The sequence below is a fragment of the Panthera uncia genome, chromosome B4, assembly GCF_023721935.1.
Source record: "Panthera uncia isolate 11264 chromosome B4, Puncia_PCG_1.0, whole genome shotgun sequence".
Lineage (NCBI taxonomy): Eukaryota > Metazoa > Chordata > Mammalia > Carnivora > Felidae > Panthera > Panthera uncia.
In genome coordinates, this window is record NC_064809.1 from 124,335,827 (window position 1) to 124,359,940 (window position 24,114).

General features: G+C 47.6%; 2 protein-coding genes across 2 annotated transcripts in view; one reads left to right on the forward strand and one right to left on the reverse strand.

The window, feature by feature from the left end:
- SYN3 (synapsin III) overlaps window positions 1-24,114 on the reverse strand; it is a 419,352-nt gene that overhangs the window by 263,386 nt on the left and 131,852 nt on the right. The window lies entirely within an intron of this gene.
- TIMP3 (TIMP metallopeptidase inhibitor 3) overlaps window positions 1-24,114 on the forward strand; it is a 59,572-nt gene that overhangs the window by 22,817 nt on the left and 12,641 nt on the right. The window contains exon 2 of the mRNA XM_049627525.1: window positions 22,843-22,925. Coding sequence (XP_049483482.1) covers window positions 22,843-22,925 — 83 coding nt within the window. The remainder of the gene's footprint in view (window positions 1-22,842; window positions 22,926-24,114) is intronic.

Here is a 24,114-nt window from a genome sequence, read left to right on the forward strand (position 1 = left end):
TATTATAAATATAAAATATATTTTAAGTTATGCCAAACAGAATCACTGAGTTCAGACTGGTTAAAGGTGTGCATGTATGGTGTAAATTCCCTGTACACATATAGAAGTTACTTTTATTAGTTGAATGTGTTATTCTCATAGCTTTTTTTTTTTTTTTTTTTTTTTTTTTTTTACAAAAAAACATTCGATCTGTTTCCTCTCCTTTCGATGTCATTCTTTTGCTTCAGGACCAGTGTCTGAGGCAAATGCCTTCGATACTAAGCACAGAGAAGGGAAGGCAGTTTGCATTCACTCTTTGATGAAAAGGGATGCCCCCTACCCGTACAGCATACTAAAACTGCCCATTACAAGCGAGACTTTTTGTAAGTAGAAAGGGGCACATAGAGGCAGGAAGAGACCTTGTTTGGGGAGGAGGCTTTGACTAGTGACTTTATGACATAAAAGATCGGGCTCCTCTTGGTCCTGCCTGTCCTGGGATGTTTACTCAGACCTTGTAAAAACTGAAATAGCAGCCTGGGTCCAGTAAGGCAGAAAAGGGATGGAACTCAGGCAAACAGAATTTCTTTCAGGCTTGATCACCAGCTGGCCTAGGTGGGGTAGGAACAGGGGCTGTGGGTGGGAGGATGTTGGGGGGGGGCGGGTAGGTAGGAGTAAGTTGTAGGAAACTGCCCAATGCTTCATCAGTTATGCTTAGTGCAAAACTTAGGTGTTTCCAGAGTAGATACCTGGCTCATGAGTGGAAGGGTCTGCTGACTTGGATTCAATTAATATTAAAATGACAGGTTTAAAAAGTGTTGAAAATTCTAGATCCATAGGAAATGATCAGGAAAGTATGCTAAGATGTATGATGGATATGATAATGTGTTTTTGGATGTATGTGTATACGAACATTTATATATGTGTATGCTGTAGGTAAACAAACACACAAGGATGTTTATCACAGAGTTATTTATGAAAAAGTCAAACAAACTGCTGTGTACCTATGCAATTGAAAATAATGCAGCTATTCAAGGGAATGAGGCAGGACTATATGAACAAATTAGGAGTGAAAAAACCCAGGATCGCCAACAAGTATGTTCTATACGAATGTGACCCTATTATATATTACAGGGATATGTAAGCACAGAAAAAGGTCTTGAAGGTGACATATGAGTACGAGCATAGTTATAAGTGGGTAGTAGGAATTTAGGTAATTTAGACAATTTTTTAAAAATGTAGTTTTCTTTGTTTAAGCACTTTTTTTTCCCAACTTACTTTTCTTTTATATATACATTCTTATATGTATGTATTTCTTATATTTTCATATATATATGTATATATATATGCAAGTGTTTATTTATTTTTGAAAGACAGTGAGAGAGAGAGAGCATGTAAGCAGGGGAGGGGCAGAGAGAGAGGGAGACAGAGGATCAGAGCCTGATGCGGGGCTTGAACTCAGAAAAGGTGAGATCATGACCTGAGCTGAAGTTGTACACTTAACCTACTGAGCCACCCAGGTGCCCCTCCCAACTTACTTTCCTTAAGTAAAGTTGGATTACTAGTGTAAAAAAGAAATAACACACGAAAATAAAAATCATAGAGAAAGTCCCAGAAAGCAAAAAAGTAGAGTGTGGACCAGGAAGTACAGTAAAAAAAGACACTTTGATCTCATTTTGTCAAATTCCAGCTGTGAGGCCTTAGATTTCCACATCGCTCCTCTAGAGAGGACAGAGAATTGAGGTTCTGAGAAGTTAACAATTTTTTTTTTTAACTTGACACTTGGTACATGTCACCCTGTTAATTATTCTCTTCTGTGAGCTTCCTGGCACTTTAGATAGTATTACGTTTTAGCTGGAATGCAATTTCCTGTGCATCTTCAGATGCCCCAAACATTTACTAAGCACTGTTCAGTCCCAAACCTGTCACTGGGAAGAAGCCCACGAGTGAATGGAGCCAGGCACTCAGCCAGGCTTTCTCACGTTTGCTGTCCCTACGACAGCCTTCAGAGGCTGCTGCTGCTGCTGGACTTTGTGTCTTAATGACGACTGAGGAAACCTAGAGGCAGAGATGGGATTTGGATCCACACCTCCAGCTTCCAAGCTGGTGCTCCAAACCCCAGCAGAAGGAAGTGGGCTGGAACCCATCCCGCTTTCAAGCCTGTTGCTGTGAGCGTTGGGATGCGTTCTCTCGGGTGCCAGGGCTTGGCTGACCATGGTCCTTGCAAGGGGCCACTCTGAAATAAAAAGTCCCTCAGTGAACGAATCTCCCTTTCTTTTGCTCTTTCCTTCCCGGTCTTGACAAGTGGGGCCAGGAGAGATGAACTTTTGCCAGGAATTCAGCGAGTGAGTTTGCGTGGAGTGTCAGCTTCTCCACATTGCTGGGTATTAGCTTACCGCCGTCCGGCACCAGCAGCAAGAGCAGAGCCAGGCGTGGCTCCGGGTTTAAATATGTGAATTCATCTGGGCCTGGACAGCTGCATAGCTCAGGCAGGGAAGAATCTGCCGCCCTACCCTGTTTCCTTGAAATCCATACAGGAACACAGTTCCAAATAGCTGGTGCCAGGCTCTGCAAGCTTCTACTTGTAGAAGTGGATTTAAAAACATGTGAGGATACGTACCTCCTCCCGTGCCTCTGGACTTCTCTAGGTGTCAGCACGAATCTCATGGGAACCTTACAGTAACCCTGGGTGGTGGGCAGGGAAGGGGTGATTGTGACTAGTGTGAATTCCCTTGCTTTCACTCCAGCCACCCCCCTCCAGTCCATTCCCAAAAAGCAATCAGAGTGACCTTTTCAAAATGTCATTCAGATCTCAGCAATGCTCTTCTCAATGCCTTTCTCAAAGCTTCCCAGCTCCTTACATGAGTTCTAGAAGGCTCTATGGGATCTGGCCTCTGTCTCCTCTTGCCCTGCTCTGGCTACATTGGCCTTCTACCTGTTCCTTGAATGCTCCGGTCTCCAAGTCTGTCCCTATCTCACAGCCTTTGAACCTGCTGTCCCACTCTCCCTGGAACACACTGTCCCCAGATTTTCACTGGCTGGCTCCTTGTCATATGATGGTGACACCTTGACTGTCCCCTTCCCAGAGAGGCTTTCCCTGGCTACCCTATCTTAAATATCACCACCCACTAACACCAATCCTATCACCTTTTTTCTCCTAGCACCTGACATCAAATTGGGTATTTGTTTATTGTTTTGATGCCTTGTACATCATTACTTAAGCACCAAGAGAGTAGAGACATCACTTGTCTTACTTACTGCTTAGAATATGTTTGCAACTCTAATATTTGTTAAATGTATGAATGAATCCCTTTGCTAGACAAGGAAGTTGAGGCTCAGACTGCTGAAGGGTCTTGTCCCAGTTTACCCAGCTAGTGACTAGCAATGCTGGACTCCAACTTAGCTCCTATGTTCCAGCCTACAGTGGGTGAAACCCAAGAAGGAAAGTTCTTCCAGGGCCACTTAGGAGCAGACAGCCTCTCAGGGCAACATTCTTTTATGTTGATGTGAAGCAGCAGATCTTTCAGGGCTACAAGCCTCTGGGAGATTCTGCCATCTGTCGGTTGATGTGTTAGAGAGCGTCAGAAGGAGGTCAGCAATCCAGCCACTTGCCAAATGGTGCCCATCCAGGAAGGAAGGACCAGAATTTAAAGAAACTTTTCCTGCCCATCTAGATAAGCTTCCTTGACCACAGAGAGGGGCATATGGACTCACAGATTTTTTAAGGACCTTTATTCAATCTCTTTGCTTCCCAGTGACGGGGAAGTAACTTGCCCAAAAGGCTACCCCATGACTTAGTGGTCCAGGTGGCCAGAACCAAGGTGTCCTGACTTAGCCAGACTTCTTGTCTACCCGCTTCAGACTTGCTGGGGCTGGCCCTGGGACAGAATACATCACCCTTCTGTACATTGCTTCCATGTGTTTGGCTCATCAGCACACTGGATTGAGCCTTCCCAGATTGAACACTGGGGCCAACAAAGGGGAGTGGTGTTGGGGCCAAAGTGTCCATTGGCCAAGTTGGAGGGAGATAGTCACATAAGGAAATTCACACTCTTCCTATCTTATTAGGGGTCCCCATGATGGGAAAGCGGAGGAAAAAAATAAGGCTCTCTGACGCAAATCAGTCCTTACTGGCCCATTGCCCCAGAGGTAGCCTTGGGGATAGGAGGAGACCACTGACTTGCTCCCTATAGTGGACTTGAACTGGTGTAAGGGACCAACTGAGACTGGCACCATTTCCACCTGCCAGAATGTACTGCTGAAGAAGAGGGGGCAGGGATAAAAAAGGAACTGCTAAATACAGCTTGGCACTGCTTAGCAGCCCCTACCACCAATACTGACTCCAGTCCCAACCCAGAGAGGCACAAGTTATGTTGAACATTAAAACCAGTACCCTCTTTGGTCTGAACCTTCCTTTCTTGATCATCCCTGGTGGTTCAAAGAATTCCCCCAGCTTACTGTTCCTGGTAGTGCTGAAAGAATACCCATAATCGTTACCAAACAGCGGACAGAGCAAGGAAACATGCCCCCTTTGCCCCACTGGCTCCCAATTGGCACTTCATTGTAACAGGATAGGAGGGTGCCCCTGGCACTTCATTTATACACACACGTAGGTTTGCTGCTTGACCTGGGGATTGATGGGTGCTAACGAGATGCTCCCTCTAGCCAGCATGCTCACCATGGCAGGGCCGCCCGCCTCCTGTTTCATGAAAAACAGCCCTGGTTTCCATCATATCCTAATTGCACTGCATCTGGCCTTCACTCTACCATGGCCCCCCCACAGAATGCTGGCTTCTGGCTGTTCCCTCCTCCGGCCAGAACAATGCCGGGCTCTGGCCGCTGACCCGGACCCGGGCAGGCCTGCCAACTCCATGGCTCTCAATCCTCACTTTGCACATCAGGGCTGGCTTCCCATACCCATGGCCTCTCTGCAAGGAAGGTTAGGGAGGGTTACCCACACGCTCTGACAGACCACTTTGGGCCCATCCAAACTCTCCTTGTCTCTGGGTAGAAAGGGACCAAGATGTGATCCTGAAAGGATTAATTATTTATTAGCATTGCTAGCAATGCCTCCTCTCCCTGTCTCTTGCACTGCTCTGGGGTGTTCATTCCACTTGGACTGATACCAGTTAATGTCCTTCGCTTCAACCTGACCTGAAATTGCAATGCCCTGAACAAGAGTAAGTGGGGCAGCCGACACTTCACGAGGGGAGAAGGTTGGCAGCCAGGCCGGGAGCTTGCAATGCCCCATATGGGTCCCAGCTAGTACTTTGCATTTTCTTTTCTCTCTTCTTGGAACTGCTTTGTTCTTTCTCCTACTGCCCTCTAGCTTCTTCACTGCCTTGGGAAAGGGGTGGGGGCTGTCATGAAATAATAATCATCACCACTGTTTATTGAGAGATTACCGTGGGTGTCTCACGTTTGAGGCAGGGATGATCACATCTCCAGTCTCAAGCCTAATAGGGGTTAAATGATTTGCCTGAGAATCTACAGCTTGGACAAGTCAGAGCTGAGATTCAATCCCAGCTTCTTTGGTGCCCAAGTCCTCATGTTCTTGGCCACTGCATTGTGCATCCCTCTTTCACAGAGAACGTGGCTTGGCTAAACCCTGGAACCCTTGAGAAGCTGCCTTTGACCTTTCTTATTCGGTCCCCTCAGCACCAATCATGCACACTCAGATGGGAGTTGAAGGAACTCCCAGTGGAAAACACCAGAGGGACCTGCAAGGCCCCCCACAGCTGTGTGTTTGCCCTCCCAAGGCCTGGAATCCCACAGCCACTTCCTGTACCCCGGCCTGGAAAGCCAGTCACACGGACCAAGAGTATATCTGCCTTGCACTTCTTGGTGGCCTCTGCTTTCCCCGATGGATTCTGCAAGGTGTTTCCTGTAGATCTTGCTGACAGTCTTTGTTGGCACGTAGCAAAATCCGTCCAGAACATCACGATCTGCTGGCTTCAGCCTGGACCAAGTTTTGTTTTTGTTTGGCCTTAAAAAAATCCTTCCCCCTCTCCCGCCCCCTGCAACCAGGAGCATGGGGGTAGGAGGGAGGAGAAGGCAAATGAAGGTAAAAATATTGACAGAGTGAAAAATATTGACTATTACTTCTGTTTCAAAGATAGAAACCTCTGGGGCTGGGATGCGTTTTGGCAAGTTCAGGTTGGGCTGTGGTTGAAGTTTGGGATCAAGGTGGCAGCCTTGCCTTTATACCTCAAAGTATACCCTTCAGGAGGTAATAAGGGCCAAGCCTTGGAAGAAAAGAGAGATCCCTCCTGTTTTAAAACTCAGCTTTTTCTGAGGAGCTCAAGGAGCATTTGAGATAAGCCATCCAGGGGTGATGGGCGCAGAGGGCGCCCTGTCCCAGAGAAGTGGAGGTGACTGGTTTCGAGCTACTCAGAGCACTGGAGTGGGCTGGAGAATCAATGTAGCTCTTCCATCACTGTCTTAGCTGCTGTTAAACTAACTCATCAGGGCAAGGGTGGCTGGATTTTATCTTCAAGCATATGGCATATCCCCACTTGGTATGTGTCAGGTTATTAGAGCATAGTCCCTACGGAGATGCCATTTTTATTACCTCGGATTAATATACAATCGGGGGATTACAGACAGAAGCCCTCTGCTTGGCATTCTTTAGAACTCTCCTGTAGATAGATACGGGGACATGCCGAGCAGGAGACCCTACCTGGCCAGTAACGTCCAGTGCTCCCATACACTGTGCTGTAACCATTGAGATTATCCCAGGTTTGTTTAAATGTGGGAAATGAACTCTTGGCTGGACTGCCAGCCTCAAAAATAGGCTGCTGCTGCGGCTGCTGCTGCTGCAGGAACAACAGCAACAACAGACAGTGGCTGATCAAGAAAACAGATGGCTTGCTCCAGCCGTCCAGCTGATGGACCAGGTGGGGTGACTGAGTAGCCAACTGTGTACTTGCTGCTGTTGCCAGTTTGGGCAACTGCAAATCAGACAGACAGACATCAGGAAGGCGCTTATGACGGAAGACCCTTAAGACAGGGCCAGAGGAGGCACCTGAAGCACCTTAATCACTTATTTAAGTTTGATTAACTTTTCAGAGATGTGATTGGAGACCCAGAACACAGGGAGAACATGACCTCCTGCATCATTGCTGATGAAGAGAAAGTAGAACTTGGGGGAAACATATGAAGGAGAAGGAGACCTTTAGGTTGTAAGGAACCCTAGAACACATCCAGTCCAACTTCTCCATTTTGCAGCATAAAAAACTAGGGCTTGAAGAGGGAAGTGATTTGTCAAACTCCTAGCAAATGGATAGAAAGGAAAACCAGAAAGAAAATCCAGCTCCCACCTCCTGGCCCAGAATAACCTCCTACTACTCAATACTTTCTATATAATAAGACTCTTTTTCCTAAAAAACCTCTTTTACTTCCAAACCCACATAAGTACCGTTATTTAGTGGAGTAGGTAATTTATTAAATCATGTCAAAGCTGAAAGACAGAATCTGTTTTGAAAATACTAGGGGTTCTCATGGATGGTGGCAGAGTCTTAGACTGCACTGCCAGCAGTAAAAGGATCCAGAGGGAGGACGGTGAATCTCTCTCAACTTTGTACGCTGGGCAGCACCCCCAGGAAACTTGCATTCATCCCCACCAACAGATTAGAGAGCTAGGGGTCCCCAGTGAGACGAAGATGGAAGGAGGCTTGGGACCGTGTGTCACAGCGGGGAAGGGACCATCAACATTGATGAAAATATTTATTCTACAGATGGTTTAGGGAACATGACCATACTGTTCAAATACCTCATTTTGTGTAAGCCTAAGATGTCAACCGGTTGGGGGAAGGCCACAGAGAGGAAGTATGAAGAATTTTGGTATAGTCAAAATATGGCTCAACATGGAACAAGCTGACCTGGCTCATAGATGTTTGCATAGTTGCCAGATTAATCCTGGGCTGGGACTGTAGAAGAAATTCAGGGGAGGTTATACTGAGTGGCTATGAAGATCCCACTCCACCTAGATCCTCAAGCCTGCAAACTGAGCCTGTCCCACCGCACTGAAGTCAAATGTGTGCTCTGGAAAGGAGATAGGACCCACTGGGGAAAAGCAGCAGCTCCAGAGTCAGGCTCCCTGGACCGGCATGCTGGGCCCAACACTTCCTAGTTACATGATCTTGGAAAGTCACTTACTCTCTACATGCCTCAGTTTCTACGAGATGGGGCTAATGACAGCGTTTACTTTATAAGGTTTTAATGAAGCTCAAATGGAATAACCCATGTAAAGCATTTGGCACTGAATGTGCATAGTAAGTGCTTGCTAGATGATGGCATCTACTATAATTAATGACATCCTTAGAATCAGCATTATAGTCAATGACAGCAGTATTTTTATCAATAGGGAAAGGTGGGCACTGCCCCCAGTGACCATTCCGCTTTTTGTGGCAATGTCTGGCCAAATGTGTTAATCTCTGATATTCTCATTACTTATTCTCTGAGAGCATGGATAACATGTCCCTGTTGGCTCTGTGTTATTCCAGTTGGGAACATCTATGGGCACTGGTTGAGGCTGTGCTTCAGAGACTATCTCAGCCCACCTTTCAGTGTGAGCTTTCCGTGGACAGACTAAGAAGCTCGGGGTCACAAGCGGTCACTCTGCAAAGCCCTGCCAGCCCTCAGATGTACGGCAGAAGTGGTCAGGGGTGGTCGTTTGTTCTGGGAATGCTCTGCAGATGCTCTGTGGCATGGAAACTGGCCTTGTGGGCCCCCCAGCATGCAGCAACAGGGCTAGCTATTGCCAGGCACAAGCACTGTTTATCTGGCCAGACATCTTCAGAGGAGGAGAGCTGTGGAGTGCAGCCGGACCCCTACTCTGTCGGGAGAGGCGCACTCTGGGTGGTTCTAGAACCAGAAAACATGACTCGAGTCTGGTCTGGTGCAGGGTGCCATCCCAGCAGCTGGATAGGGGTCCCCACAAGATGTGGAAACTGTCTTTGGGGTCATCTATGTTCCTAACAGTGTTAGGAGCATTGGGCTCATGGGCAACTCTGTTAGGAGGGAAGGAGCCTGCACACTGGGGAGTAACTGGGAGGATAAGGGCAATCGGGGCTTGGGTTTATTTTGGAAAACTTGTGCTAGGTTGTTTCCATTTTCACTATTTTTCATCTTCATAAATATAATAATCACCTTTTTTCAGAATGAGGGAAATGAGGCTTGAAGAGTTGAACCATCTTGCCCAGCTGGGATGAGTCAGTGGGCTGGGTTCAGAAGTCCACTCTCTAAGACCCCCATGAGCCTGTGTATGGCCAGTGTAAGGTTATCAGAACTGGACCAAGCAGGGTATTGGGGGGCTGAGGATCCCGGGTACAGAGAAGCAGCATCTTTGTCTATAGAGCCAGATCATGAGACAGTCATGAAAAGTCCCCCCATTGAAGCTCCTATCACCCAGGAAACTTGACATTTGCTTGGGTTAGGATGAGCTAATGGGCCTCTCTGCTCTTGCCAGTTGGGGTCTCCATGGTCCATTAGCTATATGACCTCTCACACTCCAGACTCAGTTTGACTGTTATGGCCTTGCTTAGCTTCTTTCCACTGCTTAGAATATCCCCCTTCTTTTCTTTCCATGTTCAAACCTCAACACATTTCTTCTTGGTCAGATCATGGTAATAGAACTGGCCTTGGACAGCTGCAGCTAGATACAGTGGGTGCAGCAGTTGTGCAGGAAAGGAAGATGGAGTTGGAGGCTCTTGAGAGGCAGTCAGTGGGTGCCAGGGTGGAAAAGACCTCTTTCTTCACCCAACACCTATTTACTGAGCACCTACTACATTCTAGGCACTGTGTGAGACAAAACAAGTCATGATCCCAGTCTAGTGTGTAATGCTGGGAAATGAGACATTATTCAACTGAATTCACAAACAAACTTACAAACTGGGGAATATGAGACTATCTGGCAGGAGTCCTGTTCTAGTCTGATGTTGAGGGAAGGGCAGGGAAAGCTTCCTCTGAGAAAGTGTCCTTTGACTTGAAATGTGAAGGTTGAATAGGAGTTGCTAGGTAAAGAGGAGCAGAAGAAGCTCTTATGCAGAGGGAACGACATGTTCAAAGGCCCTGAGGCTTTGCACTTGAGCAGAGTTAAACCAGAGCTGCCAATCAGGTGTCCAGTAAAGTTCACTTGTTTCCTCTTTGTCACTCTCCTTGGTTCTAAGGCCTGTGCTCTCTACCCTTAAACCATGGGGCTTTAGGCTGATTGCTGGACTTCTCAGTTTTGGGGAGTTAACCTCACCTCAAGGTTCTCACCATCTATGGCTTATGTGAGTCCTCGATAATTAAGCCTTGAGAATTTTCCTTTACTCTGCCTTTCTGATGCATTTGACTTGGCTAATTGTTTCAGATTTACAAAATGTCAAGTAGTAGGCAGGCTGGCAGGGCATATGTGGATTTAATTTCTGGCTGTGTAACCTGTGACACGTTTCTTACCTATCCAGAGTCTTGTTTTCTTGGTCAACCCAATGGAAACAGTGCTCTTGCAAGTTAGTTTTAAGCATTGGCTATAATATTTGTATAGTGTGTCTGTTTTGCTTACTGTGTGTTTCTACCACCCTGACACAGTGCCTGGCACATAATAGTCACTCAAGAAACATTTACTGAATGTGTGAGAGGCTCAGGCACCATGGACTACGTTAAGAAGGTGTTTCACGGGCAGGCAGTCTTTTCCTTTTTACCACTGACACCATTTCCTATGACACTGTCAGGTCAGGGCAGGCCTTTCGAAAATACCAGACATAAGCTTTGTAATTCTGCTGTTACCCACTTTGACCAAAGAGGGCAGCCGTCAGCATTCTTCACTTTATTTTCTTAAAACAAAGGTTGGCTTCCTTAAAAGGCACTTGTATCTAATCTCCAGCCATCCCTCCACACTCTCAACATTAGCTACCTTCGATAAGTGCCTCGGGGCTTGAAGATCTATAGTCTGGCCTTGTTCTTCTTCATATCTGTTTTTGTTTGAGTGCCCACTGGAAGGTCCTGAGCTGACTGGAAGGTTCTGAGTAAGTGGAGCAGAGGAGAAGCAGCAGAGACTGCTTTCGAAAAGAGCCTCTGAGCTGTGTCCACCTGGTGTCCACAGTCTTCCTGGCTGAAGTTAGGGAAGTTAAAGAGAGAAAGGGGGAGTCTTGACCGTTGTAAAAGCTACCCAAAGGGTAAGTTACAAATGTACCACGTTCTTTTTGGCATCTGTGCTATATAATCCCCGGAGACAGAGAGTGGACATTACTTCTTATTCAAACCACAACAAAGTCCCCCACCCATCCTCGCTGCATTTTGAGAACAGATTTGCTGTCTGTCTGCAAAGACACATCTGCAGGTCTGCTGTACAGACGAGTGAAGAAGTCCTTTTGCTTAACAGTTCCTTGGGTTTCCTACTCTTGGACCTATCCTGGAGTCCCTCGGCTCTCCTAGCAAACAAAATCCCAATTAGTAGAAAAATAAAATACTACAGACAGCTCCTGAGATGTTGCCAGCTGTTCTGGTCTCACAAAAATGACCTGACCTGAAAGCTCTAAGTTCTGAGAACCATTCGTCGGCACGGTATTTTTCTGGGCACTGCTTCAAAGGGGCCATGGTTGAAGACCAGGCTGCTATTCTGGTGGCCTCTTGTGTGGGATAAAGTTTCCCATGGGCCCCTGGGGAGGGCTGGAGAGCTCAGCAGGGGGTGTTCTGAGCACCCCTGACCTGTGTGTGCCTGCATGACAGTGAGCAGGTCAGTGCCTCTGAACCAAGTGGAGTAGAGCTTTCTAGAGGTCATCATGCCTCCTAGGCTCTGGCACATGCTGAGCTGAGCCAGTCAAAACACTCAAGGTAAGACCTCTGGGAGAAGTTAAGGGGCTTGGAGGGGGATGTTGGAGGAGACAGGGATTCCTTAAATCTTAACTCTGAAGATCAGAAACAGGATGTGAACTGGAATTGGACCATTGGTGGGTCTCAGGCAAAGTGGGGCAAACGAGGCCTGGACTTGTTTCTAGGGGTTTCTTGTGGCTTTGGCACCCTCCAATCAGCTGACCAGTCGGGCACCCATTTGGGCAGATATCATCCTAAGGGCTGCTGGCAGGGACAAAGTGATGAGTTTATCACTGCCCACCTGAGAAATGTCATGTGTTGGGGCAAGACCCAGCCTATATAAAGTTGGGTATCCCTGCCTACTCTTGGCTTCCACTGTTCCCCTGCCCCTTGTCACACACTGTTTTCTGTTTCTCTGATGGGCTAGGCTGTCCAGCCCCCAGGCCTTTGCCTTTGCTCCCTCCCCCATCTGAAGGCCTTTTCACTCTCTTTCTCTCAGCTGACTTGTGATTTCTCAGATCCCAGCTTAGGCAGGATGTCTCTCTACAACACGCATCTATAGCACCACCAGGGTCTTACCTAGGGAGTAAGCACCAGCTTAGAAGGGAGAGGGTGTTTCTGTGGTCTGGGCTTCTAAATGGCTAGTAAGGCAACTTCTGCTACCAAAGTGCTCACCAAGCGTGATTAAAATGGCTGAGGCTTTGCTCCACAGGGGGTGATCAGGAAGGGAATGTCAGCACCCCAATGCACAGAAAGTGCCTAGCTTGGTTGGGTGTGTCTGATACATGCTCCGGTGGCTCCCTGGGCTATAACCATTTATCTTCTTAAGATAGAAATAAGCTTCTTGAGGGTAGGGCCTTGTCCACCTGCTGACTACTGGATCCCCAAGACATAGCACAGGATCTGAGGCATGTAGTCAAACACTTGTGAAATAATGGTGAATGAGTGAATTAATTCTAAGTACTCATGTTAGAAGGAGGAAAAGGAGGAGGAGGGAGGAGGAGGAAGGAGGAGGGTCAGGGAAGAGAAAGGAGGAGAAGGAGGAAGGAGGAGGAGGAAGGTCAGGGAGGATAGAGGAGGGAGGAGAAAGGAGGAGGAAGAGGAGAGGGAGGAGGGTCAGGGAGAAAGAGAAAGGAAGAGGGTCAGGGAGGAGGATAGAGGAGGTACAAGGATAGAGGAGGAGGGTGGAGAAAGGAGGAGGAAGAACAGGAGGAGGGGGAGGAGAATAAGGAGGTGGCACCACTGACCTCCTTTCTGATGCTGAGCCTTGGGTTTGTCATCTGTTGGTGGAGTATGGGTGCTGTCACTCCACAGGCATTTATGAACTGAGGCCTCTTGTAACAAGAGCCCATGACTCACCTTTTTAGACATGAATTTTCAGCATATGGAGATCAGGGTTGCATTTTAGCATCTCAGATCACATTTTACCTGCCTCCCTCTTCTTCTCTGGATGACCTTTAGGAACTCAGACTCCTGACCTGCACTACAAGAGCTAAACAGGAAACCATCTCTGTCTCCCTTTATTGTGTTACCTTCGATTCCCTCCTGTAGCCTCATCCTTCATTCAAGAAACATTTTGAGAACCCTTGGCACATTCTAGGCACCGGCCAGGCGCTAGGGGTCACAGATGCAGTCCTATTGTCTTTAAGTCAGGCTGATGAGTGCCAAGGAACTGACCATTAAGGTAGAACGTGTTTGGGAAGACAGGAAGCCAAGAAGACAGGAAAGATTTAGTGAGGCCTGGGATGGGCAGAAGGCTTCCTGAAGGAGGTGGCATTTTAGCTGGGTGGGTCTTACAGGGAAACAGACATGTAGGCAGATGACTGAGGGGAAAGTCATTCTTACTGAGACAAGGGGCATCACAGGACAGGTCAGTGTAGTGGGTGGGGGGGGAGTGATAGTGTAGTGAGGTGGGGGGGCTTTGCAGTTGTAGGACCTGAGATGAGGCCTGAACCCCAGAGAGCCCTGTATACGTCACTGAGCTATTCAAAGTAATCTTCTTATGCTGCAAAACCAGGGGAGGCTTGAGGAGGAGCTGCTGTGGGTAGGGTTGCTGTTTCTATCTCTTCCTGGGAGAATGAGGGGGATATGGGGAAAGGATCTCCCTTCCTACTTCCTGTGCTTTGGGGTGCTGACATTCCCCTTCTGGCCACCCTTTGCAGAAAAAAAAGCCTCAGCAATTCTAATCATGCTTGGTGAACACTTTGGGGCAGTTGCCTTACCAGCCTTTTAGAAACCTGGACCACAGGAACACCACCTCCCTTCTCAGAAGGTCCTCACTCCCCAAGTTAAGTCAGTCCTGAATCCAGGAACCAGCCAGTCCTACGACTTTTGCCCTGTCCTGGGTCAAATGATCCACACCTCTGTCCCAAGCTGGCTGTGACTACAGGAAGAAATTGAGCTGACTCTAAAAGTGGTTATGCTGCGAATGAAATGTAATAATACCAAGTCCAGATGTATGCCTAGGTGGTGACTCTTAAATTTTGTCTTTTAATAGTTTAAAATTGAGATCACCACTTAAAACGGGAAAGCGGGAGTGAGAGGTGGGTTTTGCTTGTGTTCCTTTTGGATAATCTCAAAGTTCCAGGCAACTTGACCTTTCTGGGCCTGTGTTCCCTTTGCTCATCTCTCTGGGCCCCTTCATTTCATACATAACCGACGTCAGCTGGGGCCCCAGCATGTTTCCTAGACTGCTCCAGCAGAAAGCTGGAGTGAGGGGAGCTAGGAGCCGGCACGTGCCCCTCCTCCCCCTTGGCCAGGAGGTCCAGGACAGGGCATCCCCGGCTAGCCTTGTCTGAGGACCCTAGGGCACAAGGCGGGCACTGAGAAAAGAGGCTCTGTGCAGAGAGAGGTTTTAATATCCTCCTGCCTTTAATAGCTTTCCCTGAGATGGAAACTTGGGTTGAAATGATTTGCAGCTCTCCAGATTTTTCTGAGTGTGTGTGTGTATTTGGGTTTATTTTTAGCCGCAGGGGTTCGTTCCTTGCCAAAAAAACCTGCTTAAATAAAACCAAGATTAATATTTTTACTTAACGGAAAGAGTTAGTCAGGACAGGCTTTGAACTGGAGACTCCCTATCTTGATTGGGAGTGCATCTTAACTGTCTGGCCATGGCTTCCACAGCAAGGAAAAAGCCCTTTGAAACTGACCTAGAGAAGTGCCCTCAGAGTAGGATGCAGGAAGGGCCTATTGTGAGGCCTCGCCAAGGGGCATTCTTCCTCGAACAGGCTGCCCCTCCCTGCCCCCCTCATGTTCTCCAGGGCCCTCTTCCTGGAAAGGCGAGGTCCTGGCTCCCATCAGAGCCCCAGGACTCTGCCTCACTCCCAGCTCCTTCCGTAGACCCTCCCCACCAGATCTGGTCCAAGGCTTCTGCTTCCTCTGGATTCAGATAAAGCAAACGGAGTCTCTCCTCCGGGATGGGCTGAGGCCGAGATCCGCTTCAGCCTCTAGGGGAGTTCCAGATGCCTCTCCCCATGGACAGACCTCCCCCCTCTTTGTGCCATGCCAGCAATTTGTTCTTGCTCCTAACTGCTGTGTTTGCTATACTTGAATATCATTTACCTATCTCCTTGCCTGCCTTTTTAAACTTGGCCCCTGAATTCCTCAGGGCCTCATTTATCTCCGCGTCCCTGTGAGCCTAGCACAGTAATCCATAAATGATTGTTGAACAGATGTTTATCTGGCCCTGTGAACTGAGAACTGCTATTATCCCCTTCTGATGGAATAAAGCTCAGAAAGACTTGGTCATAGGCCAGAGCTTACCCAGAGGAGTTATCTAATTTTTTTTTTTTTTTTAAATCACCCTCCACGTATGTGGCACTTCCCGCTTCATGTATTCAGCATCTACATATTAGGGACTTGTTTTGTGCCTGGCTCTCTGGTTGCTCAGGTATAGCTGTTAGTAAAACAAAGTACCTGCCCTCTGGTGAGGCTTGCATTCTAGTGAAAAGCACAGGGACATAGGCTATGTCAGATGACGGCCAGTGCTGTGGAGCACAGTAAGGCTGGCTAGGGGCTATAGGGAATGGATGAGGATGGGATATGGGGGATCGTGGAGGCCTCCTGACCAGGTGATATTCGAAAGAGGTGAGGGAGGGAGCCCTGTGGCCACTGAAGGGTGTTCCAGCGGGGGAACTTTAAGGGCAAAGGGGAGGTGAACAAGGGGTAGGGGGCTGGGGCCCAGAGCAGAGCAAGTTGCCGTTTCCAAAGGGCAGGAGGGTTAATAGGACTGGGGTGAGTGAGGGACATTTTTAGGAGCTCAGTTTTGGATGGCTTGAGTTGGAGATGTCTTATTAGACCTCCAAGCATAAACGTATACTACGTGTAGACTTGTGTCGCGGACGTTCTGGGATGGAGGTTGCAAAAAGGGGAGCTGCCAGCTGTACAGATGGTATAAAGCCACAAGCTGGGTATAAGTGAAAGGAGGACGAGGAACCACCACTGCCTGGATTGAGCACCGTGGAGGTCATGGGTGGCATTGACGAAAGCTGCTTTGGTGGAGTGGAAGAGGGAGTTGAGGTCATGGCAAGACGCTTTCAAGGTTGGCAATCATCACCCCAATTTGTAAGCCGGGATGGGAAGTGACTTGCCCAGTGTTACACAGTGACAGGACAGTGACTGCATCCAGGTCTCACGTGCTCCATGCTTGTTCATTCCAGTGTATCATGGCCACTCCTCCAGGGGTTTGCTTGATCTGCCCTTTCAGCCTCAGAGTTTTTGTAGAGGGGCTTTTGGGGCTTGAGGTTGTGGTGACAAATGCGGTGGAAACCAGACAGATCCAGTTAGAGCCTTTAGGTCTCTGCCCTCCACCCTTAATCCCTGAGGCCCTTTCCTCAAACGTGGACATCATCAAAGCGTCCCCAAAGAGGCAGCAGGTAATTGAAAAGAACTCGGAAACGGGTCACCGGAGGTAGATATGAAAGATTCCCAAGGGGGGATGCTGAGTCGGGTCTCTTGCTGCCTTCCTCTGATTAGCACATTTAAGAGCCTACAAGTAATCACCGTCAGCAACATAACAGTATAGCATCTGTTTAGCTTCAGGGTTACAGCGTGCCTGTTTATATATACATTGTCTCATCTAATTAATCAGCCTAATTAACCTCAGGCTCATGGTGTTGTGAGGGATCATCAGGTTTTGTGGTTTCTAAATTATTTTATTTTCTTCCTTAAAAGCTTGCTGAGGAGCATAGTATGCTAAACAGATGATATTCTGTTATATTGCTGACGGTGATTACTTACAGGTTCTTGTTACTAATCAGAGGGCATGTGTGTGACAGTGATTGGGAAAGAGTAGTGGTGTGGTCCAAAGGATAGGGAGTCACTGGGGGCTTAGCAGGGGGCCTTCCTCCTAGGGACCAATCCTCCTCTCTGATCCTTAGCAGACCTGACAGGGTGTGGGGAGGTGGAGGAAATTACGAACTGGTTTTCAATCAGTATAAATCCCATGAAAAGGTTTTCAGGCAGTCTGCTTTCCTGGGAGACTCACCAACTTTTGTTCCACTAGGAAGCAAAACCAGCCTCAGGGGACTTGACTTCCTTTACATAGTTGGAAAAGGGGGACAACAATAGCCACTGCATAGAGGTATCATGAGAATAGAGCAAGATTGCATGCATGCACTGCTTGGCACACAGGAGGGGCTTAAAAAATGGTGGTTGTTGTTATCAATGTGTTCTAGACCCTCCCTCTCCTCTACACTTACTGGTGTGATGCAACGAAATGCAGGGAGCTGATGGTTAATGAGTGGGTGGGCAGCTGGAGAAGAAAGAGAGCCTGACCCTGCCCTATTTGGACAGGCTAAAATGCAGCATCTCCATGGGGCACAGGACCAGGGAATTGCTTAGTGGGCTGAGCCAGATGGTCTGTGGGCCTGCCTTGCGGTGGGTCCCTTGCTTGTCTTTGTTAGGAGCTCTCGGCCTCAGAAAGGCCCTGTGGATGGCAACCAGGAAATAACCATCAAATGAGTATCAGAGACGTCCTGACCCCTCTTTCCCTGGAAGGAAAGTCCAAGTCTGGGAAGGCAAGTGAGCCCACAGTGCAGGCCTTTCTGCTTACCTAGACCTTGCCTGCTAGGGTCCTGTCAGAAGAATGTTCCCCTCCCTGGGGTTGACACTAACAATGACTTCTGCTTTTGGAGAAATTCGTTCTAGCTGCTGGCCAGGTGGGCCTTCCTTAGCCCTGCCATCCTCCTAAAAATCATACCTTAAGCCAGGAAAATCATTCTATAGGGCCTTCAGAGAGACAGGAATGGGAGTGTGTGTGTGTGTGGGGGGGGTGTGCATGTGTGTGGCACTGGAAGTATCATACTCACTAGATGGCTGAATCACCTCCTCTACTGTGGGGAGGATTTGTAGTGTTCTCAACAGGATCCTAACATGGGTAGAATCCATAGTCTTAAGTTGGTATACATTAATTCAGTTAAGGGATCCTTGATCCAAAATCCAGCCAAACTTTCAGTGTTCCAACCTACTAGTAGGAAACTTCAACTCTCAGATCGGGGTAGAAATGTCTGGATTTGATTGAAGATGGTTGGATGGGGGGTAGTAGGAGAGGGTGAGGCAGGGGGTTTCTCGTGGGTGTCTTGTCCCCCTCTGACTATGCTGATGAATAGCGGATGTGCAGTTTCTGGACACAGCAAGCAGTAAGCTGCAATAGAAGCAGAATCTTGTTTGCCACTGGAATTGTTTTTTTGCTCAAAACTTGTGCCACTTGTGGTCTACATTACTATGGATGGAGGTGGGGGCAGAGAGCACACAATTATATTTCTGGAAGGGAGGTGCCTTGTTTCTTTTGTTTTTGCAAGCTCTTACTAGCCCTCCCCACAAAAAAATTATTTAAAGAAAGAATATGATATAGAGATATTACCTTTACCCCTGGATCCTTAGGTGTATGATATATTTAAAAGGGCCCTACATATGTTTACAGATCTATGTACCAATTACATAAGCACACATAGCCTGGTCAGTTTCTTCTTATAGACGTTAAGTGAAAATACTGTTTACTCTGTTTTCCTTTGACCTCCATACCTCTGGAAGCCCAGGTTCCTTTCACAAGGGGAAATAAGAGGTTCCAAGACTGAGAGTCAGGCTGTTTGTCATTCCCCCCTTCTCTGACTGATGCCTTCATACCCTGGAGATTAGCCCTCTAGCCATGAACTTTTAAACTTTGTCTTGCCACTAGGTGTGCTCTGTGGAGGTAGGAAATGGGACTTCTATTTCTCGTCATCACCCCGCCAGCACACCAACCCAGCTCACGCCCATGTTGGTTTGGCTGCTGGGGGACGCTGGGTAGATGGTGTGGGGCCATGTTCTAGCCTGAAGGAGCATAAAGAAAACCTGTGTCTAGCTCAGCCCCTCTATAAATCTGGCTTCCAGCCACTACACCAAGGTGGCAGGAACGGCCCACATGCTGCCAGCTCTAAGTTTGGAAACTGTCTTCTGTTGTTGTTGGAGAACCGTGACCTCCCACACCTCCCCTGTCCACTGTGGCCCCCAGGCCAGCGAATGCCTCGGAAGCACCCTTAATGCCAAACAAGAAAGTACAAAATAGCACACATTTGCATTGCAGAGAGAGAAACCGAAGTAAATAAAGACATGTTAATTCATAGACCTAATAGGCAGATTTGAGGTTGGCTGGTGTTTTTGCTGTGGAAGAACTTTGTGGATCTCTTTGGGAGAGCAGAAAGTTACTTAATTTTAGTCCAGTTGGGTGCAGTTTTGTTTTTATAAAGAAAACACTGGTGTGGTCTCTGTGCTGGGCCTTTTCTGCTTGTCTTTCTGGACCATAACCATGTGATCTCATTTGGTCCTGGTTGGCTGCGGTTGGATTACATGTGGGTGATGAGACAGGATAGGTACCTGCGATGAGGTGGGTACTCCAGACTTAAAAACACCTTGTACGTTTGTTCTGACCAGTTTATGTGTGTCCACCCACATCTCCATGAAGTTCTGCATGATATCTTGAGGGGCTTGCCTTTCTTCCCATCCCAGAGAGAACCCCTAGGCCTTTGCTTACAGTGTATGTTAGAAGCTGAAGATGCTCAGATAGACAAAGAACAACAGAAGTCACAGTGGTGGTGGTGGTGGTACTATAACAGCAGTGACAGCAGACACACTGTTCTCAGTGTTTGTACTTAACCCTCACAGCATGAGGGTTAGGAGGAAGTGTTATAGATTAAGAAATGAAGGCCCGGAAGGGTTTAATGACTTCCCTAAGGCCATGCAGCACCAGTGCTGGGATTTGAACTCAGGGCAGTCAGGCTCCAGAGCCCTGGCTGTTCAGTGCTTTGCCATATTGCTGCTCCACTAGAATTAAGTATATCACTTGTAAGCCACATAATGGGCATTGGGCCAAGACAATCAGAAATATTTAGGCAAAAAGAGGTGGGGAGGGCAGTCCACAGGGGTTTGCCTGAGGCCACACGGTAATGGTAGAATTGAAATGTGGCTTCCTGACTGCAAAAACTTACTCCCTTTTCAAAGAACTATTCTCAGATGAAAATGTTCCAAGCTCAGGCCATTTCAGGGTAAGGAAGGAACTGGCTCACTGTGTGTGCAGAAGCTTCCAGAAGTACCTACCTTTATGGGACAGGTCTGCTTATGACGTGTTATGTCTAAATGAAGTCAAGCCATTTTTGAGCCAGGAAAGGGTAGACGTTACTATTTAAAGGAGCCCCATTTGCTATTTCTCCCCCCCCTAAGGCAAAGACTCACTTGCTAGTTTACCTTCTGTGTTAATGAAGCAGGAGAAGGTGGAGCCAAATCAATTCAGGAAGAATCAATAGTAAAGTCCTGGCAGATATGCTTTCTGCCCAACAGTTAAGCTGTTACAACCTGACTGTGGGAGTTACTGTAGAGGAAATAGTCCCTGGGCCTCTGGGAGGCTGGCTCCCTGCCGAGGATGCTGCAACAAAGTTAGACACAGAGGTGGAAGCAGAATCTTGAGGGAGCTTGCTTGGCCTGGGATCTTGCCAACCTCTTATTTTACAGCAGACTTGGAAACAGACACTCGCCTCCTCCCACTGCCTCAGCTAAATTGCTAACTTTGCCAATGGGCTCTGTGTTTTACCCTCCCTGGCAAGAAGGTCTAGAGGGTCTGTTGGTTCATCTGGGTCCTGACTTCACGTCTGACTGGGAGAGAAGGATCCAAATTCGTTTGGGGAGAAACAGGACAGAATCCAGTTGAAATGGGGGAGATTGGTCCCTAATAAAGGTGTTTTGTTCTATTTTGTTTTAACTTAAGAGATTAGAGTCAAATGAATTGAGAAACACTGTGGGACATCCAAAATGGAGGATAATGGAACTACCAGAATGGGCAGGGCTGTGTGTGTGTGTGTGTGTGTGTGTGTGTGTGTGTGTGTGTGTGAAAGGTATTCTGCTTAACAGACATTTATTGAGTGCTTATTTTTTTGGGAGGCTAAGTACAACTGGAGATAAGAAAGAGTGACAGGATCTTAGGGCTGAAAGGGTTCAATTTGTGGCTCAACGCGTGGCTGCTAATGTGTGCAAAATCCATTCCATCCTGGGCAAGGTCCTAGCATGAGAGCATCCAGACTCCCTTGATGGAGACACTCTCTGTCCCTAAGGAAGCTTCCCCATCTCTTGTTGCCAGTTTTGTTACTAGAGAACATTTTTGGTTGAGTCAATGAATACAACTTCTCTGCAATTTCTGCAGTGTCTTTAAGATCTCTCCATTTATTTCTCCATGTGCCCATTCTATAAATACTTTAAGACAGCTTTTGGGTACTTCTTCACTTAAAATATAAAGAGCACACACAGCCTCTTATAATCTCAAAGTAAATCCCTTCCCTCTCTGTGTTCTCAGGGCATGTAGTAAATGCCTCTCTTCCAGCCTTCCTCACACTGGGTCTGTCTAATTGTTTTCTTGTTCATAGTCAATTAATATTTACTGAGCAACTCCTTTCTGCCAGACATTGTACTAAGAAATTTCAGAAGATCTTTTGTTGAATCCTTATTCCAATTCTTCAATGTAGGTAGAGTCACACCCTCTTTACAGAGGAGAAAATTGGGGTTCAGTAAAGGAGGTGGCTTCCCTTCTCTGTCTTGTCTGTATAATGTGGATGCTAATACTGTCCCTGAAAGGCAGTCATGAAGAGTAAATAAATGAGGTGCACTACTGCACATAGTCGGTGTGTGACAAATGGGAGTGACTTCTAATGGCAGCAATCCTTCCATGGTCAGCCCATTCTGCTTTTGGTGATGATGATAATGATGATGATGATATTAATCATGTTTATGTAGCATACACCATGTCTGAGACACAGTGCTGCGTTTCATGTGCATCATCTTACCTAATCCTTTCAATTAAAGAGATTGGTACCATTATCATCCTAGCTTTACAGAAGAGGAAATTGGAGGCCAGAAACAAAGTTACTTGTCCACAGTCCTACTAGCCATAAAAGCAGAGCTGGGGTTAGAATGGTTCGGTCGGCTCCTGGGCACCCCCTTTTCCCATATGCTCCATCCCCCACCACATCCTAACTGTGCCATGCCATCTAAGTGCTGGGTACCCAGGGCCCACTCAGAATGCTGACTGGGCATGGAAGGAGGCTGGGTGCACATGCATTGCAACCCTGCAGGCATGCCAGGACATGCAGAGGAAGAGCCCCAAAGGAGACAGTACTCAGAAAGATGCGTTGGTAGGAGAGAATAGGTCTGGGAGACCATGCAATGCTTAGATGGACAGTGGAGGAAAGGCAAGAGACTCTAACAAGAGAAGTAGATTTTCGATTACGGTGAAACCACAGAGTCAAGAAACTCTTCCGGGAGTGAGTGCAGCCTAGGAATTTCCAGGGTCGGCAATTGTGAACATTTGGGATAATTAACTTGAATGATGACTGCCTGCCTTCTTTCCTCCATTCCTCTCCCACCCCCCAGTGTCTCTCATCTGAATTCTTGCTTTTATAAACACAATCATCTATTCAACTTGGCCCAGAGGTAAGAAAGCAATTCCAGGCACCCTGGGGGTTGGATGGCCCAACCTGAGACATGGTCCCTGATGTGGTTCAAGCCTCCCTAACCTCATTCCTGTCTGCATCTTGCCTTTTTCTGCAGTGATCCGGGCCAAGGTGGTAGGGAAGAAGTTGGTGAAGGAGGGGCCCTTTGGCACACTGGTCTACACCATCAAACAGATGAAGGTGAGTGACGGAAGCCCGTACCAGGAGAGTTCCTGGGTTGTTGTGTTTTTTTTTTTTTTTTTTTTTTTGCCAGAAGAGTCCTGGCCAGGGGAGGCAGGGTGGGTGTATGTAGCCCCTCCCCACTGCTGGAGAGGGTGTTTCTAAGGCAGAAGAAAGGGATGGGTAGGAGGTGAGGGCGGGGACGGGGGGTGGCTGCTTCACCCTAGGGCCAGCACAGGTGGAGTCCCTCAGAGGCCATTGTTAAGAGGCTCCACTCTGGAACCACACGGCAGACAGCCTTGTTCCCTGGCAACTGTGAGACCTTGGCCAAGTCACTGCCCCTCTCTGGGCATTGGTCTTCCCATCTGTAAAATGAGGGGATGTGACTAGCTTGTCTTACAGGTTCTTCTGAGCTCTGACTTTTGAGTTTCAAAAGTTCCTACCAGTCTTATGCAATTGCTGAGGTTACAACTTATGTTTAAGTCCTCGAATCTTTACACTGAACTTCTGCTGATCACAGGAACCTTATCCTGGTGTAGGAACTGCCCCCGCTTTCCCTATTTTCCCAGATCATGCCTCCCAGCTGGTTAGCACTGTTTATTAAGCATCCTCATATAACTGAACATATTCCTGAGCATATTTGCACCATGAAGCACACTAAAGAGGTCCATCTTAACAAAAAGAACATCAGATTTGAAACCTACAAAACTTGCTTCCTTGTCTCAGCTCCACTCCTGACTAGCCTGCTTCCCTTAGAACCACCCTTTCCTGGGCTTCAGTTTTGCCATCTGTTAACAGTGTGGGGTTGGGCTAGGTTCCCCTAAGAGCTCTTCCAACTCAGGCATTTCAGGATTCTAAGTGCCCTGGGACACTGGTGGTATTACATCTAAGGAGGAGTTGCTTTGGGTGCCAGAAGGGGGTACTTATGTCTGCCTTCGCAGAGAGGGCTGGTGGCACTTACTCACCCTGAAGAGCACAGCTGGTCCACCACCCCACCTTTGTAAGCACCTCCCTATGTGCAGCACTCTGTGTCAGGAGCCTTGGAGGCCACGAGAAAGATGGGGTTCCCATGTTTAGGAAGTATAGTCAGGCTGGGAGAGAAGACACATGTGCGTGACTAAGCAGAAGTTCAAGGTGGGGTGTGCTCAGGTCCAAGGGGACTGCCAGCCCTTTTACTCACTGCCCATATTTGTGCCCTCAAAAACTAGAG